A 14,784-nucleotide genomic window follows, 5' to 3' on the forward strand; every position below is an offset into this window, starting at 1 on the left:
AGGATTTAGAACCGTTAACAACAACTCTCTGACTACGGTTATCCAGCCAATTATGCACTCACCTTATCGTGGCCCTATCTAAGTTATATTTGCCTAGTTTATCAATAAGAATATCATGCGAGACCGTATCAAATGCCTTACTAAAGTCTAGGTATATGACATCCACCGCTTCTCCCTTATCCACAAGGCTCGTTATCTTATCAAAGAAAGCTATCAGATTAGTTTGGCATGACTTGTTCTTCACAAACCCATGCTGGCTATTCCCTATCACTTTATTATCTTCCAAGTGTTTGCATATGATTTCCTTAACTACCTGCTCCATTATCTTCCCTGGGACAGACGTTAAACTGACCGGTCTGTAGTTTCCTGGGTTGTTCTTATTCCCCTTTTTATAGATGGGAACAATATTTGCCTTTTTCCAGTCTTCTGGAATCTCCCCTGTCTGCCATGATTTTTCAAAAATCATAGCTAAAGGCTCAGATACCTCCTCTATCAGCTCCTTGAGTATCCTGGGATGCATTTCATCAGGACCTGGTGACTTGCTGACATCTAACTTTCCTAAGTGATTTTTAACTTGTTCTTTGTGTATCCTATCTTCTAAACTTACCCTCTCTCTGCTTGTATTCACTACGTTAGGCACACCTCCAGACTTCTCGGTGAAGACCGAAACAAAGAAGTCATTGAGCATCTCTGCCATTTCCAAGTTTCCTGTTACTACTTCTCCCTCCTCACTAAGCAGTGGGCCTACCCTGTCCTTGGTCTTCCTCTTGCTTTTAATGTATTTATAAAAGGTCTTCTTGTTTCCCTTTATGCCTGTAGCTAGTTTGATCTCATTTTGTGCCTTTGCCTTTCTAATCTTGCCCCTGCATTCCCGTGTTGCTTGCCTATATTCATCCTTTGTTATTTGTCCTAGTTTCCATTTTTTATAGGACTCCTTTTTTATTTTGAGATCATGCAAGATCTCCTTGTTAAGCCAAGCTGGTCTTTTGCCATATTTTCTATCTTTTCTACACAGCGGAATTGTTTGCTTTTGGGCCCTTAACAACGTCCCTTTGAAATACTTCCAACTCTCCTCAGTTGTTTTTCCCTTCAGTCTTGCTTCCCATGGGACCTTACCTACAAGTTCTCTGAGCTTATCAAAATCTGCCTTCCTGAAATCCATTACCTCAATTATGCTGGTCTCCCTTCTACCTTTCCTTAAGATCATGAACTCTATTATTTCGTGATCACTGTCCCCTATACTGTCTTCCACTTTCAAGTTCTCAACTAGTTCCTCCCTATTTGTTAAAACCAAATCCAGAACAGCTTCTCCTCTGGTAGCTTTTTCAACCTTCTGAAACAGAAAGTTGGCCCCAATGCAGTCCAGAAACTTATTGGATAGCCTGTGCCTCGCTGTGTTAGTTTCCCAATGTATGTCTGGATAGTTGAAGTCCCCCATCACCACCAAATCTTGGGATGAGGAAGCACTGTGAGAAAACCCTTTTCCGCTGAACTGCTGAGGAACCTTCTATATGGCTCTGAGTGAGAAGTGCTTGCACCTCCTCCAAAAGGAGCTGCTTGTGAGAAGGGTCCCTGGGGAGAGATGAGGAAGGGCTGTGGGAGGGCAGGAGGGAACAGAACAGGATAGAACGCCTGACACCTGCTACGAGGTAATCTGCAGCCAGGTCTGGTAAAAGTGGGATAGAAGGGGGAGGAAGATCTTGGAGATGGACTGGTGCTCCGTCTTCGGGCAAACTGTCAAAAGTTCAGAGTTAGGAACAGGGGGCTATTTGGATGAGCCTGGTCTGAGGAGGTCTTGGCCATCTCCTCCTCTGAGTGCTGCCTTGCCTTCTGTTGGAGTCCTGTCTCATGCTCCCCAAGCAGAAGTGCTGGGAGCCTGGGGCCTGCAAGGATCCTTTTGCAGAGCAGTGGTGTGGATTGTCCTGGGACCCCTCAAGCTGTGCAGCTACGACCGTTTGTTTTGCACACACCAGCACAGTGGAAAGGCAGGTTTTGGATGGTGTTCTGGCCTCCGCAGGAAGGCTTGACACCTGGAGCCACGAGATTCTGCACATGGTAATTGCAGTTGCCATGGTCAGTGTAGCCGAGCTGCAGAGTCCATGGCTGCTTGGAGAAGTTCAGGACACCACCTGATCCTCCTCTACAGTCACAGTGAACTCTGAACAGCAATCTGCAGGCAACAGCTCCTGGAACTTGGACAGGGAGGTCCAGGAGTTGTAGGTGTACTGGCTGGGCATCGCATGTCGGTTGGTGACGCAAAGTTGGAGCCCCCCAGTCAAATATACCTTGTGAATAAAGAAATCCAGTTTCATGGCTTCTTTGGACTTTGGAGTGGGACTCAGCTGCCCTTGTCACTCCTTATGATTGGTGGCATCCACCATGTGTCCGGCAGGGGATGAGTGAACAGGTAGATGCTTATACCCCTTTGGTGGGACAAGACACCTGCTTTCGACACCTTCTGCTGTTGGTAGCATAGAGCCAGAGTCTGTCAGAGCACCTTGTTCATTTATGATCGTTTTTATAAGCAGCAAGGATACTCTAGAGCAGTGTTTCCCAAATGGTGTTCTGGGGAACCCTGGGGTTCCGCGAAGTGAAAATAAGAGTTCCACGAGAAAATTCCATTACAATAACATGTTATTATTAAAATAATAATAATAATAAATATTAAGCATTTATGAATTTTATTGAAACCAATTTTCATTTGTGTTGCTCTCATGACCTTGTTTAGCATTTGTTTATTATTATCCTTACTTATTCATGGTCTACTTTTTCAGCTCCATATATAAGACTGCTATGAGGGGTTCCACAAAATTCTTTTGAGTTTGAAAGGGTTCTGTGGCCACATAAAATTGGGAAACACTGCTCTAAAGACACCCTCTAGAGCCAGAATGTCAACTTCTGGGTTTGAGTCCTCTGTGACCTCCTCAGCCTGCATATTTAGGTTCTGCGCCACCTGGCAAAGGAGGCTGGAGGTCCTGATGGGCCCTGGTGTCCAGCATTGGCAGGGGGGCTGTCCCATCTGCTACTGCCTCGTTGGGTGAGGAAGAAGACAACAACTGGGGGAAGGGTTGGGTCCTCTTGCCCTTCTGGCTCCCTGCAGCAGTTTGGGGTGCCTCTGCCATTGGTGTTTCCTCTTGCACCAAGGTCACCACAACCCCAGCACCCATAGAATCATAGAATCATAGAATAATAGGACTGGAAGGGACCTCGAGAGGTCATCGAGTCCAGCCCCCCGCCCTCAAGGCAGGACCAAGCTCCACCTACACCATCCCTGACAGATGTCTATCTAACCTGTTCTTAAATATCTCCAGAGAGGGAGATTCCACCACCTCCCTTGGCAATTTATTCCAATATTTGACCACCCTGACAGTTAGGAATTTTTTCCTAATGTCCAATCTAAACCTCCCCTGCTGCACTTTAAGCCCATTACTCCTTGTCCTGTCCTCAGAAACCAAGAGGAACAAATTTTCGCCTTCCTCCTTGTGTCAGGCTGCCCCAAGTCTGTTTCTCTGGAAGCAACTCGCACCCCTGGCTCTCAAGAGACCAGTGTAGCTGATGGAATCCCATGGAGTACCAACGCCACTACAGCCACCCTTGAGCCTGGCCCTGGGCCTGAGAGTAGGCACACAAGCTCCAGGAGGGCCCCTGCATTAGCCCCATCACTGGGCAGGCTAGGGCCTCTGTGGCAGTCTCTCGGGTGTGCTGTTGGAATGGCGCTGGGATCTGGAGCGACACTGGCTCTGCCCGGGGACACGGGATTCCGATTCCAATGCCAAGGTGGAGCAGATCCCGACGGTGCTGCCATCAGGAGAAGTGATGGCCAATCATTGGGGGTTTGCCCTGGTGTTAAATGTGGGGAGGTGCTGCTATTGGTGCCATTGTAGCAGGAGCCAGCATTGGTGCTGTGACATGTCATCAGTGCCAACATAGGCTGCAGTGCCAGGGCACGTGCCAGCAGGTGTGGGAATGAGCCATCATGAAGATCAGCTCCCATGCCGCTTCAAATGTGTCCAGCATGGCGGGAAGGTCCAGGTCTTCTCCCTGCAAGTCCTCCAGCACTCTAGAGTCCACCCACACCTGAGTCAACAGAGTTGGCAACTGTGGGACTTTTGGGCTTTGCTTGGGATGTCCCGACACAGGACGCACGTCGCTGGGAGGCCATGCTGGTAAGGGACTACTGTCCACCATCTTATGTAGCACCGGCGATCGTGAGCCGCTGCTGGGCCAATGCTCCTTACTGGTGCCTTTGCATGGTGCTGAGGGCTCACACACTGATGCTGTGCTCTGCTCACCAAGGCTGCAGGGCCGCTGGGGACGCTTCAGGGGAGAGACTCTTTCCTTCTTCTTCTGGGCTTAAAGCCCCGCAAATCTCGCATGTGCCCATCTGATAACCCTCCCCAAGGCAGCTGAGGTAGGAGTCATGTGGCTCGCCATCTGGCACAGGCTTCAGGCCTTTCCCACAGGGCTTAAAGAAATGGCCCAGGAAATGAAAATGGAGGAGATCCCCCAGCTACTATCATTCAGCTAATAACAGACTGAACCGTAACTGTTACAGCTGCGGAGAAAGGCTGCTAGACATCTGCAGTACGAGGAGCGAGCTGCTCCAACACCAGCGCCGGCAGTAAGAAGGAACTGAGCACGCGGCAGGTTGGCAGGGATCTATACGCATCTCCAGGAGGCACCACTCCAGGGGTCTCCACAGCCAACCGGACAGGTACCGCCAGAGGAGAACCTTCCAACAGTCATGGACAGGGGCACGCTCCCAAAGAACTGCACGGCCACTGCAGCCAAAGGGAGAGGCAAACAGCATAACCACTGACTCCCATGGCCTGTGCCCTAGCCCAGAAGTCTCGCTCTCACAGAATCAGCAGAGGGAAGAATTCAAGGTCCTCCCCCTCCCTTTACCCCAAGGGCCAATCTTATTCATGGCTTCACACTGTTCTATCTCCCCTCTCAATGGTTAAGACTCATTCTCAGAAAGGAAACCACAGACAAACTGACAGCACCTTTCTGCTTCCCACAGCACAAGCTGCCCCATGTCTAATCCCACATGGCCTCCATTATACCGCCAGCCACGTACACTGCCAGAGGTACCAAACCAGGGCTTCACGCTGCTAACTTCCACCCATTGGCCACTGATCCTGGCAGGAGAAACCCCTCTAATGTCACATAGAACCTGGCCACCACCTGGCCCATTTAAAGACAAAACCACAAAGAAACCACTGCTCAGGAGGCCTGAAGGTGTGTGTGACTGGCCTGGGTGGGAAGATTCCCCCAAAAGTCATTCCTGCTGGTGGTGCAGGGGGGACAGGCCAATATAAACACTGCCTCCTTCTGGCAGGGGCCCTGTGTCCCAATGTGCATATTTCCCCACAATGTGCCCCAGAGCCTCCGTGGGAGCCACTGAGATTGCTCAGAGGACATCAGGCTCGTCTCCCAGGCTCTGAATGTCTGAAAGAAGCTGCTGTGTAAGGACGGTAACTCGTGCCTAGCTCCCTCCAGCCATGCACTCAACCTGCCAACGACGAGGGGCAGACCCAGGAATATGCCCCAGTGCTGAAGGGCAGGAAACAGCTGCCAAACCTCCTCCTTTCGGGTGCCGACAGGAATGAGCAACGGAAACACCCTGCTTCTGACTGGTCCCTGCAAGACCCCATATTGCAGGGCGGTTCCCTGCATTGCTTGACTCCTCCGCCTTCCTTTGGGGACTCTCCTACATGCCCACAGGTCTCACTGGCAGGAGCTTTTTCATGCCATTCACCCTTAATTTACCTTTTCTTAGTTTCAGCCTTTTACTCCCAGCTTCTCCCACTCCTCAACCTTCCTTCCCTGGTATTTACACACTCTGGGTCCTGGCAGATTTGTATTTCCTCACAGCTTTTTGACAAACTAAAAGACTGAAACTCTGTCATCTCCCCAGGGAATACGGTCCCGCCAGCGTCCCGAGCAGTTCCCTTGCTCTTCTCTAGCTTGGCAGATCTTTCTGGGATTGAGGGCCTGCAAACTGAATAAAATATGCCAGATGTGCTGGCACCAGAGCTATTTCGAGAGGAACTATCCCTTCCTGCTTTCTGATGGAGGCCGTTCTCTCACCATTGGTTCGGCAAATCAGGAGTTCAACTGGGAGCAATAAAGGCAGAAGTCGGACAGAACCCCTGGCAACTGTATGTTTCAGACAGCGGAATCATCTCCCCCTGGGAAGGACTGGGAGATCTATCTGCACAAGCCTGTGGCAATTGTGCTCTCGGGTCCCACAAGGTTCCATCTTGTCCCCTAGGCCAGCAGTTCCCAACCGTCAGGCCGCAGACGGTGCCGGGCCGCGAACCCCTGCCTGCCGGGCTGCGGCATACTGCCAGGCCACGCCCCCAGTTGGGCTTCACTGGGGAGCACAGCAGTATCCCTCTAAGGTGCGACCACAAAGAATTTGAGGCCCACCCGGCTGCTTAGCTGCTGTGAGGTGCGGCCACATGGCAGACGACTGCCCTGTGCCAGGAGCAGCAGGGCAGCCACCATGCGGCCTTGGCCCTAGCTTCAGCCCTTCCCCAGGGCTGGAGCTGCGGGCCACGTGGTGGGCAGCGGCTGCTCCAATGGTCCCAGTCAGAGACAGAGCCGCATGTCGTGTGGCAGCCGCTCCAGCAGCCTTGGGGCCAGAGCCAGAGCTGCGGGGAAGTGAGATGAAGGGGCCACGTCGGCAGGCAGGACAGAGTGGTGTGCAGGCAGCCCGAGGCCCGTGTGCGGGGAGAGCTGCCGCAGGACGAACCTCCAGCACCGAGGAGGAGGCTGGAGCCGCATTGCCAGCCCCACATGCATCCTGCCAGACTGCACCATGCAGGGGTGAATGCCGCTCCTGGCCAGCAGGCGAGTGCCAGGAGCCACCAGGTTCAGCTCAGGGTCTGGTGGCGCGATTCTCCCACGCAGCGCCGCTGCCAGGGGCAGCAGCTGGACAAACACCGAGCCACTTTCCACCCAAGTCCCCACATGGGCCACTCCAAGCAGCCGCTCCTGGCTCTCCCTGCCCAGTCCTCACGCTGCTGAATTGTGGGTTGTCTTAAGGGGGATGGGCTGACACTGTGGCATCTGAGTGGGGAGCTGGCACTAGGGGGCTCTGGAGGCGGGGCTAGAAGTGGGGGGGCTATGAGGGCAGGGCTGGCACTGGGGGGTATGGAGATGGGGCTAATTTTGGGGACTGGGGGCTGGCATGGGGGGTATTGGGGGGGTTGGATGCAGTGGGGCTCTGGAAACAGGAGGCTAGCACTGGAGGGGTTTGGTGGGGGGGGGGCTCTAAGCCTTAAGGGGAGGGGGGATGATGGAGGTGAAGCTGGCTTTTCATGGCGGCTTTGGGGGCCGGGGCTTTTGGCAGACCAGGAACATTTTATTTGCATATTCATTATTTGCACAATGAATACGCAAATAAAAATGTTACTGGTCCACCACAAGCTTGTGAGTGGGTTTGCCGGTCCACGGTATAAGAAAGGTTGGGAAGCACCGCCCTTTGTTGCTTAACATCTCCATGAAGCCGCTGGGAGAGGCCGTGAGGAGATGTAGAGGACGGTGCCGTCAATATGCAGATAACACCCAGCTCTATTTCTCTGTGACGGTGACTGATCTGAACTGGTGTCGGGATGCGTTGATGGACTAGATGAGGTTGAATAAGCTGAAGCTGAATCCAGATAAGAGCAAGGTCCTGTGGATCAGGAAGCCACCTGTCTGGGAATGCGGCGTGGTACCTGTCCTGGGCGGGGTCGCACTCCCCCTGAAGGAACAAGTACTCAGCTTGGGAGTCCTCCTGGACCTTTTTTAACATTTGAGAACCAGATTTCCTCAATGGCCAGGAGTGCTTTTGAGCAGCTCCGGCTGATCCGCCATCTGCGACCCTTCCTGAACAAGCATGACTCATGCTCGTTACACCCCGACTGGATTACTGCAATGCACTCTACATGGGGCTGCCTTGCAAGGGTCCAGAAGCTTCAACTGGTCCAGAATGCGGCTGCTCGAGTTCTAACGAACACTCGTTACACGGAGCACATTATGCTGGTGCTCCAGCAGCTGCAGTGGCTTCTGGTACGTCTCCGGGCACAATTCAAGGTCTTGGTTATGACTTATAAAGCCCTAAATGGATCAGGACCGGGGTATCTGAAGGATCGTCTCCTCCCCTATGAACCAGCCGGGATTGAGGTCGGCTGGGGAGGCTCTTATGGAGGTACGGCTGACATCTACTCGGAGCAGAGCTTCTCAGCATTTGCCCCCAAGCTATGGAACTCCCTCCCCAGGGACATGTGCTTGGGCCAAAGCCACTCTTTTTACCCATGCTTTTATTGGTGTGTATGTGTGTGTGTGGGGGGGGGGGGTTATGTCCCTGCTTTGGCGTCTTATATATAAAAGAATAAAATACATTTATTGTGTTTTTAAACTTTTGTAAGCCACGTCAAATATTTTAAACAGAGAGACGGGGTAAAAATATTTTAAATAAATAATAAATATGTGCACAAATGGATCAATCCTGCATTGGCCAAGGACAGAGAACTAACTTGGACCCCAGGGTCCTTTTCCAGCTCTAGATTTAGGAGTACGAAAAAGAGGATATAGCCAAGTGTGTATATTCTTGATCCCCATGTCTCCTCCCTGTTGGTCTACATGCTCCCTGCCTTGCCGACTGGGGGCCCTGTGTTCCATGTTCTGATGCCTCTCTTCTCACCTGATTATAGAGAGCACAGATGTGGAGCGCCGTGTTTCCTGAGGCATTCTGGGAAGTCATGTCAGCTCCATAGAAGAGAAGATGCTCCAGGTGCTGCACATGGCCATAGCGACATGCCTACTCAGAAAGAGAAACAACGAAACAGGAAAAAAGACAAAGACGGTTAAGGAAAAACACACTGTCTGGGAACCTATTCACACAGAATTGAAAGGAATTTGGAAGTGGCTTGTGAATACAGCCACAAGACAGGGTACAGAACAGGCCAGGCCAGTCATAGCTATCCTGGTCTCAAAACCCTTTCAGTCTTTAACAGCTGCCCTCATGCTGCAGTGAAAGTGAGACCCATCCACTTGTGGGTTTATCTTCACTAGAAAATTACATCACGCAGTCACAGAACTGTATGACTGGAAAGAATCTTGAGAGGTCACCTAGCCCAGTCCCCTGCGCAAATGGCAGGACCAAGCACTGTCCAGACCATCTCTCCTCGCTGTCTGTCTAACCTGCTCTTAAAAACTTCCAGTGACAGAGATTCCATAACCTCACTAGGCAATTTATTCAGAATGTCCAACCTAAAGCAACAATGCTACAATTTACACCCACTACTTCTTCTATCCTCTGTTACAAAGACTCCTCTCAATCATCTAATGTATAAATAGGCCTTTTGATTTTCCCTCAGAAGTCATGTTTTCTGGACATTTAACCAATTTTGTTGTTGCTCTTCTCTGAGCTTTGTCCAATTTATCCACATTTTTTCTGAAATATGGCACCCAGAACTGGACACTGTATTCCAGCTGAGACCTAATCAGCAAGCAATAGAATGGAAGAATGACTTCTTGTGCCTTCCTTACCAGACATGAGAAGTAATTAGTCAATATTGAATTGTACAGAGAACGTACATGTCCTTGACGAGTCCTGTTAACCAACACAAAACTGACCACAACTTTGTAACCAGAGTGTTCAGTTTTGTGTCAGCTGCTCCTGGGTAAAACCCATTTATGCTGACTGCAAAGACATTATCAACATCATGTTAGTTACAGGACTCCATGTTCTAATTCAGTGCAATTTCCTAGTAAAGACAAGCCCAAAGATACAGCAGGGGAAGCTGACCACAGGAAGCCGGAATCACTAGGTTGCTAAGTAGTTTAACTCTCGTCTATACAGTAATTCCGGACTCAGAGTCACAAGGGATAACTGCAAAGAGCTGCAATGAAGACCATAGGATGAAGGCATCTCTGTATTGACTAATGCAGTAAAAACTTCCTTGTTTGATATGCTAGTCATAGGTGTCCTGGCTGCCCTCAGAGTGAAATGACTGGGTATGGGGAAAACTCTCATTTGGGGAAGACCCCAGAAAAGCATTTACCCTGGGCATGCCTAAACCACAGATGATTTTAAGAATACGTTCACATAGACAACCATAAACTATGAGGCTCTTATCTAAGCGGGTTCCATCATGACATTCTTTAGACTCACCTGGTGGATTTCTTGCCAGCCATTCTCATCTACACAGCCCACCTTGGCATAGTCATGAAGCAGAAGCTCACAGCAGTAAGGGTCCCCTCCAACCATGGCGCTGTGGTACAAAGGAGTTAATCCTCGGCTGTCCTTGTAATCCGGGGAGGCACCCAGGTCTAAGAGTGTCTGCAGGAAGAGCGCAAGAGTCTCTGGAGATTTCTCTGAATGTTACAAAGATCAAGACAAGGGGTGGCACAGGGGAGGGATATCTCTAGCCCTAGCAGAGTGCAGGACTCGCTCTGCTCTAGAGCTCTTCTAGACAGCTTACGATTCATTCTAAACAGCTGTGCATTGTGTGTCCCAGAGAAGCCTGAAGACAAAGTCTGGCTGCAGAGAGCTTAGGTTCTAGCCAGCGCATACACAAGGGAGGGAGAGGGGTGACAGGAGCACAGGGTAATGTAAGAAAGTAGCAGGAGCTTGAGAGTCATAGGGAAGGGGAAGGGACACAAGTGCCCCAGATCTCCCCTTCCCAGTCCGTCCCCACCAGGGCCAGGTGGCCCTGCCCGCACATCTTGCCTTCCCAAGGACTCACCATCAGGGCAATGTGGTTCCGGCACCGGATGGCCTTATGAAGAGCTGTCATTCCCTCCCGAGTCCTGAAATCCAGATGTGCTCCTCCATTCTTCAACACTTTGATCACTTCGGCACTGTGCTCCAGCTGGGTGGCCATTGTCAGGGGGCATTCTGGAGCACCCACCCCCCCAGAAAAGAGAAGAGGAATGTCTGAGAAACGTCATGAAGTGCCTCTCTCCTCTGCTCCCTCCAGTTGACCACTGGGCAGTTTGGCAGCATTGCCTCACACCGATTCCTTCACCCCAAGGGTACCTCCTGGTTGTTTGCATCACTTTCCCTTTCAGTTCAATCATATCCCCTCACCCCGGTTCTGCGGGACACTGCATATCCTGTGCTCCCCAGGGGCTCCTTTCCCAGCCGCGACAGGAGGAAGCTGAGCTAGGAGCTGACTCAAACCCAGCATCAGTTTCTAGACCCAAACGCCCACATTTGGGGGGGAAGATGTGCAGTCCAGGGCTGGAAATGGGAGGGTGAGGTGCAGTTATGGGTTGGCTGGAGTGCTGCAGGATGGGGGATCCTTACTGCAGCCATTGCAGCAAAAGGGGCCGAGGGAAGAAACAGGCCCTGTTGCCTGTGGCCTTAGGACACTGAACACAACGTGCGCAGGGTCACTCTGGTTTTTGTGACGAAGTCCAAGCTCTCTACTGTGAGAACTGGTGCATGGGTGCCACCTCCTCAAAAGGCCAAACCAGAGCACGACAATCAACACCCCCAGACGCTGTTCAAAGCCACAGATCCCTCGTCCTGTCGTGTTCATTTAGGTCAGTGCTTCTCAGACTGTGGCTTGAGACCCCAAAGAAACTTGGGGCTCCATTTTCATGCAGTTGCCAGGCCTGGCTTTAGACTTGCTGGGACCCAGAGCCAAACCCCAAGCCTGAGCCCAATGCCTGTGGCTGAAGCCCAAGCGCTGCTCATTGTTTCAGGCTCTGCCTGGGGATGAAGCCTTGGGCTATGCCCCGTCCCCTCCTCCACAACTCTGGCCCCCTCGCTCACGGCCCGCCCCCGCTATGGCTATGCATATGTCTGCGAAGTCTGAATCCCGATGCACAGACTGGGCCACACTGAGGGCACAGGGCTCTATGGCACCTTTCACATGATCCCTCTCGAAGCGAGGCCATGCTGATCTTCTAGAAACCATCAGTGAGTCCTGTTCAGAGCCATTTCCCAGAGTTCTTTGCATCTGATGCCAGCGCCATGGACATTGCTCTTCAGGTTCTCTCTGAAGAGCTCATATGGACGACACGTCTTACTCTTGTCCTGACTCAGAACCCCGCGCTGGATCTGGTCCGCCAGGGCTAGCTCCTGGCAGACCCTCACCACTCAATTTACCTGCACAGCTGCTGGTACCAGTGATCACAGCTCCCATTGGCCCGTTCCCAGCCAATGGGAGCTGAGAGACTGCTTCCCGCCACTCCCACTGGCTGGGAATGGTGATCCGTGGCAGTCGCCAGTTCCTGCAGCCGTGCAGGTAAATATAACAGTGGCTGCCCCGCGGGGACCGACCCTGGCAAACTAACACCATGTTATTGCCCACCCCTGCCATATCAGATCTGTTTGGGGAGACAGTGGTCTTCCATTCTACTGATGTGTCTGAGTCACCTATGCTGTGCTCTGAGTAGCATTACCTTAGTGCTGGCCGTTTGCTCTCTCGGGGATCTTAATATGGGTCACTCTGCCCTGCCAGTGAATGGTCATTATTGAGCGGAAATTGCACAAGCTGCTTAATGTGATGTCTTTAAACACTCAATGTCTCAGATCCATACAGGAGAGATGTTAGAGCCACTACACTAGAGATGTTCACTCTTATGAAGTGACGAATGGTGCACTGGTTAAGGATTTTCATTCAAAGTTGACTGGCTGGCTTAACTAATTCTTGAGGAAATTTCCTCATCGAAGGAATCATCACTCAACATGGTGCTGCCCAAATACTTGAACTGATCCACATGTGCCAGCTGTCTGTCTTGGATGAAACCGGCTGGCACTGCGGCACTGGAATAAGATGCTGGTTGGAAGAAGACCTTCATTGTCTCTTTGAGACTGACTGTGAGGCCAAAGAGTGGGGATGCTTCAGTTCCATACTAAAGATGGTAAAAACTGCCTTCCTTGGAGGAAAAAAACCAGGAAGTGAGTTGAGAAGGGCTAGAGTTGGTGTCACTGCTACTGGTAAAAGCTGATCCCATTTCCTAAAGACAGAACAAGACACACACACACAAAAACCACAAAAGGGGAAGGAGACGAACGACAAAGATAGAAAACACTTCTGTCTCTGGCGTTGATTCTCACTCACAGCAACCTCACTGCCGGAGAAACTCACATAAGCCCACGAAAGCTTATGCTCCTACACTTCAGTTAGTCTATAAGGTGCCACAGGACTCTTCGTCGCTTTTGCAGATTCAGACTAACACGGCTACCCCTCTGATACTTGTCACATGGCCCTATCAGCCATGACCGGAGTTCCAAGACCTAGCAAACTTTTCCCACTATCAGGCTGCTCAGGGCCTGCATCTGCCTGCCTTTTTCTGGTTACAGGTTTCACACAGTGGTGCTAACGATACAAAAGGCAAAAGGGGAGGAATAGGGGAGAAAAACAAAGCGGGGAAGGAAAAGAACACACAGAGTGTAGGGGGACAGGATGAGGGAGGAAGAAGAGACAAAGTTGTTGTGACGGGGCGGGACGCCTCTGCCCCTCAGAGGCGAACACGCCCTGCACTGAGCCGGCTGTGGCGCTTGCGCTTCTTAGCGCCTCTGGGATAGTGCCCCGGGTCTGTGCGGCTTGCACGGCCGCCGCTGGGCAGTCCGCCACCGGGCGCAGGGGCAGCCACGCCGCCTGGCGTGCTGACGTCAGCAAGATGACGTCAGCTGTGCGCCGGGAGAGGAAGGAAGGGTCAGGACACGAGGGAACAGGGCGGCAGTGACGTAGGGGGGAGGCGGGTAGTTTAAAAGGAAAAAGGAAAGACCTAGAGGGGGGAGGAGAAGAAAAGGAAAAGAGATGGAGTGACGGGAGTAGGAAGAAGCCCAGGGCAGAGGCTGGAGCCGAGCCCGGCGAGCCGGAGGGTTTCGGGACAAGTTTACCCCGCCGGCTGAGCAGGTCCAGTGGGACCTGCTCTTAGGGACCTGGGCTGGGGCCCATGAGTGAGGGCGGGCCCGGGCCCCCCACTCCCTCCCGCTGTTGGGAGACCACACCCGAGTGCTGAGGGCGCGGTAGCTGCGGAGGCTAGCTCATTACGCTTGAAACTACGGGTATCTACTGTCGGAGACCCCGACGTACGGGAAAGGGGGGGGAACCTCGCCCCGTCGCAAATTGGACTTTGGGGCTACGCACCCCAACAGTTGTATTTGGGATTCAGCCAGAGCCAGTGACAGGACAATGACCTCTGAGTCCCTCTCTCTGGCCAGGTCTGGATCGGACATTTCCCAGGCTAATGTGGACAAAGGCTCAACAATGTAACAATGGATCTCAGAGCCCCAGGAGACAGTGGAGGCGGGAGCCATTCGGTGCAGCTCGTTCATTCCTGTTCTCCCATGTTGTAGTTAGCCAGAGTTGCGTTTCTTTCTTTCTTGATTTTGATTCCTCCGAAGTCTTATCTTTTAAGACCTACAAAAGGGAGTGATGGGCAGAAGAGCCCATCCCCTCATTCTATTGGTCACCAATTAGATCTAATATTTGATGCACCAATTTTACTTCATTAATTTTCAGTCCCACACTTTTTGTGGTTACCATTCTGACCTTAGTGCAGTCCTTTAGCTATTTCAGTGGGCTATTTTTGTTTGGACTAGTTCAGTTTTTTGTTTCTCTTTTACACTTTTTCCCCCATCAACATTCATTGTTAGACAGTAGTGTGACATTTTGTGAACTTTTATCCACTGTTTTCAGTTGAGCTTACAATTGTGATAATTGGGCCTACAAATTTACCCATAGCAGCACCAGTTAGTTAATCTGTTCTTTTCTAAGTCGTTCTTTGCATACATTTTTATGCACTGGAATATTTTCACTGTTATGT

At 51.4% G+C, this 14,784-nt stretch overlaps 1 protein-coding gene across 8 annotated transcripts in view; it reads right to left on the minus strand.

The window, feature by feature from the left end:
• SHANK3 (SH3 and multiple ankyrin repeat domains 3) overlaps positions 1-14,784 on the minus strand; it is a 708,141-nt gene that overhangs the window by 424,432 nt on the left and 268,925 nt on the right. For all 8 annotated transcript variants that reach the window (XR_012898753.1, XR_012898754.1, XM_075914851.1 and 5 more), the window contains 3 exons: positions 10,743-10,894; positions 10,169-10,336; positions 8,696-8,812 (listed from right to left, as the gene is read on the minus strand). Coding sequence is in view for 6 of the 8 variants with exons in the window: in XM_075914851.1 (XP_075770966.1) it covers positions 8,696-8,812; positions 10,169-10,336; positions 10,743-10,894 (437 nt within the window). In the remaining 2 variants the exon portion in view is untranslated. The remainder of the gene's footprint in view (positions 1-8,695; positions 8,813-10,168; positions 10,337-10,742; positions 10,895-14,784) is intronic.

The sequence above is a fragment of the Pelodiscus sinensis genome, unplaced genomic scaffold (genome assembly GCF_049634645.1).
Source record: "Pelodiscus sinensis isolate JC-2024 unplaced genomic scaffold, ASM4963464v1 ctg61, whole genome shotgun sequence".
NCBI classification, from domain to species: domain Eukaryota; kingdom Metazoa; phylum Chordata; order Testudines; family Trionychidae; genus Pelodiscus; species Pelodiscus sinensis.